Here is a 4,173-nt window from a genome sequence, read left to right on the forward strand (position 1 = left end):
CTGTCCAACGAGAAGCTCTTCTTGCCGGCCGATTGATGCCAGTGTCAGAATTAGACGAGATCTCGTGATAAACACATGCAATTTTGAATTATAACTACATCAATTACCATGATACACACATGCATTTTCGAATTATAACAACAACAATTACCATTGAGACCATTCATCTTGATTGATATACCATTTGGACATAATATCCGGAAAACGCCACACTATTTAGTTGTAATCCCTCCTTCTCAAAATACAAGGTGTATTAATTAATCCAAAATTCAAACATTTCAATGTTTGACCAGGTTTACAGGAACACATACAACACGAAATAAATGAAATACAAAAATATATTCCGTGATGAATCTAATGATAATGATCTCTTATCTTATAATCCCTCCGTCCGGATATATTTGTCATCAAAATGGATAGATGGAGATGTATCTAGACGTATTTTAGTTCTAGATACATCCCTTTTTATTTATTTCGATGACAAATATTTTCAGACGGAGGAAGTATGTTGATAGTTCTTTCTATAAACTCAATCAGACATAGAGAAGTTTGAATTTTCAAAAACTAATAGACCTTATATTTTGAAATGGCAAGAGTATTTGGTAGGGGCAGAACCGTAGACTCAAGCACACACAGAAGCACCTCCATTACTGACCCATGACCAACTAAGCTGAGCTGGCTATATAATATTATTCTTTGGGAGCAATATTAGAGGTGTAATCATAAGCAAAGAGAACATAAAAGTAGATTCTTCTGAAAATATAATTGTGTCATTGCCGTCGTCTAGTAGAAGTGTCAATCTCGCATCTTCATGTTAGCTCTTATTATCGAGTCGAGTATAAGATATATTCTTGGCCTTCGTTTCGGCCTCTGGAACAGCAGCCCACAGGACAGCCGGGTCAGATTACCCAAATTACGGGATAGATGATTTTGCACACGAAATCTAACGGCCAGGAAAGATTAGATCATGAAACGGACGGCCGAAAATCCAAATCGCTGTGAGGGCTCGCTTTAGGTGCGGTTATACTGTCCTTAATTCTTGACTATGAGAATCTCAGCTCAATGCTGCTAAAGATACTTTTGAATTAATATATAAACATGAATTTATCTAAAATGAATGAAGCTAGTTCAGAATGTTTATACCTTAGCATTGTAGAGGATATGTCATGAGAGAAATGGCAATAATATTTATCTCAGCACTCTCTACCCAGCTTTATGAGGCAACCGAGGCAATCGCATGTGCAAAGGGCTTAAGAGAGGATCTAAGGAAGTTAAAGCAGACTAAAGCACCACTTTAAGTTTCTTCGATCTGATCTATAAACCTTTACATTGTACCGACTAGAGGCTCAACCACCCGTTCTTTTTTTGTGCGGTGCCAGCAAAAATCGAGCAATGTCATTGTTGTGAAAATTTGGTCGGACAACACAAAACACTCTCCTAAAAAATGAGGCAACTTCATTGAAGACAACACTTAACTTTACCAAGAAGTTCAAAACCCAGCCCTCCCAGCTTCTTCAAGAAAGGGAATTCGTTATGATGACTCTCACATCGTCTCCAAAGAATAAGGTAGTGTTCAAAAACAGAGCATATCTTGTTACTTATGTCGATGCTCTTCATATGCCCAAAGCTCTATCATGAGCCAAATCCATCACATGTTTTTTTGTGTACTACGACTAAAATTAGTTATTCTTTTCAAAATAACAACTCTGATCAAGTTTTGACCAATGAGGACAAAGAGCTTAAGTACAAATTAGTGGTTAGAGGAAACAAATATCTATCTTCCAGTAACAACTTAACAGCGATCATTGACTTCATAAAATAGGTTGCTAACTGAGATCGAGAAAATACATGAGGCAAACCAAAAAATATTGTCCATGCACCGTGATGTAACATGAACCTTATGTTATATATAGAAGGTATGCCAGCTTTGGTTGCATGAGTTACGGAATTCCACTTATTCCACAACACTTACAACCAAAGCTAGGCACACCTTCAATATGCTAGGTTTCAAGTTTCACCATTGGTCTATGGGTGAATAAAAAGGCTAAGATATACGTGCCTCATATGTTACCAATGGAATGCATGGCACAAAATTTAAATACCAATGGAATGCAAGGCACAAAATTTACACAGCGACATACTTGAAAATTGCAATATTGCCGCAAATAAACTTAACCATATTGTTGAATTCATCTATCTACGAAATTTGGCCATGCTTTTAACTTTCCATTGCTCTTGGCCGTATCTCGATCCCTTCTATGATAATCTGACAACTATGCGACCCTGTGAACCCTCTAAACTCAATGGAAACATTCCTCTCCTCCCCGTCCAGACACGGTTTGTCCAATTCTATGTTGATCTCTTGCTCTATCCATCGTCCATCGCTTCTCACGCTCACACCATCAGATTTAGCCGCTGCTTCAGACTTCGATTCTTCTCTTCCGTGTCTACTGATGCCAACGATGATGCTCCATCGAGTTCCCAGCCCCAGTCCCATAAAAGAGATCGCGAGTGCTTCTGAGGGACGAGATGGTTGCACTCATGATTGCTGCTGGCAGAAGAGGACAACACTTCAGCTTCTTGGTCTTGGTTCTGAGCTGTGTCTGTGTGCAGCTGATGCACCCTGTATATGAGATAGGCCATGTAGCCTCTACCAATGCCCGAGAGGTTCTTCGTGTTTAAAATGCCGTTCACGTCCAGCCAGCATATGTATGAAAGAACGGCCACCTCGCTGAATCTACATGTCGAAAGAGTTAGCCTCAGTTTGCGGTGGTTGAACCGTGTGTGTTGCGCTTATTTTATAACTTGTGGTGCAAAATTACCCACCCAAAAGTAAGCAAAACTGGGTCACACAAACACTCAAATAAGAAAAAAAATGGGTTGGGCAATAGGGATTCTCATATAAGCCGCCGCAACACTAAACGCAGCTTATACTATGGGCTTGAGTACTTCCCTATACTCATTTACCAGTTGAAGGATTCATGCAAGGCATTAGAAATCTAAAAAATTAGAAGTGTACTCTTCAGCATCCGAGAGGCTATATCATAATGTTACTTTGCTAACATAGCTGCTGAGTGAATTTAATTGTGGATTTCACTCACCTAATTTTCCCATTACTTATATTAAAATGGCAGCATGGAAGCGTGCATTTTGTTGTGTGGAGGAAAGGAACAATCCAGTGACTACACAAAGTGAGCTAATGAGCAGAAGGAACACAGAAATGATTGAAATTTGACCAGAAATTAAATAGATTGTGCGAGATTGGACGAACACAAAACCTGGAGTGAGGGTGGCAGCGTGACCAGACGAGGCCTCCGTAGGGGTAGCCACTCCACCCGTAGCACAGAGCTTTCGCCGGTATCATGTACTTTTTGGCGCCGCTATGCCTGTCCAGCGAGAAGCTCTTCTTGCCCCGTCGATAGATGCCAATGTCAGACGTGATCTCCTGATACACACATGTACATGGTATACTAGTAATGCAGCAGCATATATACCAGCTTGCCACCATCGAGGAGAACTGGGGAGTCGCAGAGTCGGAAGAAGAACCCCTTGTTCGTTTCTCCGTCCCGGCGGCGCTCATCACTCGTGCTCCACCGTGCTAGGATGTCGGCGCAGTCTGCCGGGACGAAGCTGCCCCAGACCTCATCAGAGTCGGCGGCTTCCCGGAGCACGGCAGCGGTGGCCGCCAGCCTGCACGCGTCGCCGGGGGAGGTCAGGGAGGCGACGCGGGCCAGGCAGTCCGCTGGGAGGTCGCAGATTCCCGTCTCCACCTCCATGCGTACTCGTTGATTAATTTGCTTTGGTCGATCCTCGACCTGGAGCGATGATAAAGCAATGCTAGTAGACTAGTAGTAGGCTTTGCTGGTAACAACACATGGTGATCATGGTGTTGCCAACATGGCGACATCTCTTCCCTAAAATAAGAACTAAAAACATGACAACATCTCTTCACATAATGACGACATCCCTCGAGACAATTTTGTTAGCACTCGTGATTGGTGGCCTAGTGTGATAACAACCCTTCTATATATTTTTCTATTTGAAAAAACTGATCCAAATCTTCTATATCTAAATTAGCACAAATGCGCGAGCGTTGTAACAAGACTTGTCTCATGCCTCCACTTATTTCTGTCTGTCCCACACTACTGTCCTCCTTATCTCCCTCGGAGAGCT

General features: G+C 42.0%; 1 protein-coding gene across 1 annotated transcript; it reads right to left on the minus strand.

Moving 5' to 3' along the window:
• Positions 1-1,813: 1,813 nt before the first annotated feature.
• On the minus strand, positions 1,814-3,874 carry LOC125523641 (putative F-box protein PP2-B12). Its single transcript, XM_048688692.1, has 3 exons — positions 3,495-3,874; positions 3,279-3,403; positions 1,814-2,737 (listed from the first exon to the last, which is right to left on the minus strand). The coding sequence occupies exons 1-3, from the start codon at positions 3,774-3,776 to the stop codon at positions 2,395-2,397; spliced, it is 750 nt and encodes a 249-aa protein (XP_048544649.1). The 5' UTR covers positions 3,777-3,874; the 3' UTR covers positions 1,814-2,394.
• Positions 3,875-4,173: the final 299 nt, after the last annotated feature.

Source organism: Triticum urartu, chromosome 7 (genome assembly GCF_003073215.2).
Source record: "Triticum urartu cultivar G1812 chromosome 7, Tu2.1, whole genome shotgun sequence".
NCBI classification, from domain to species: Eukaryota; Viridiplantae; Streptophyta; class Magnoliopsida; order Poales; family Poaceae; genus Triticum; species Triticum urartu.

Coding starts and splice junctions, on each gene's coding strand:
- LOC125523641 (XM_048688692.1), bottom strand. CDS start 3,776: ATGGAGGTGGAGACGGGAATCTGCGACCTCCCAGCGGACTGCCTGGCC. Junction 3,404..3,494: donor TCCTCGATGGTGGCAAGCTG/GTATATATGCTG, acceptor CGGGGCAAGAAG/AGCTTCTCGCTGGACAGGCA. Junction 2,738..3,278: donor CGCTGCCACCCTCACTCCAG/GTTTTGTGTTCG, acceptor TTCGACATGTAG/ATTCAGCGAGGTGGCCGTTC.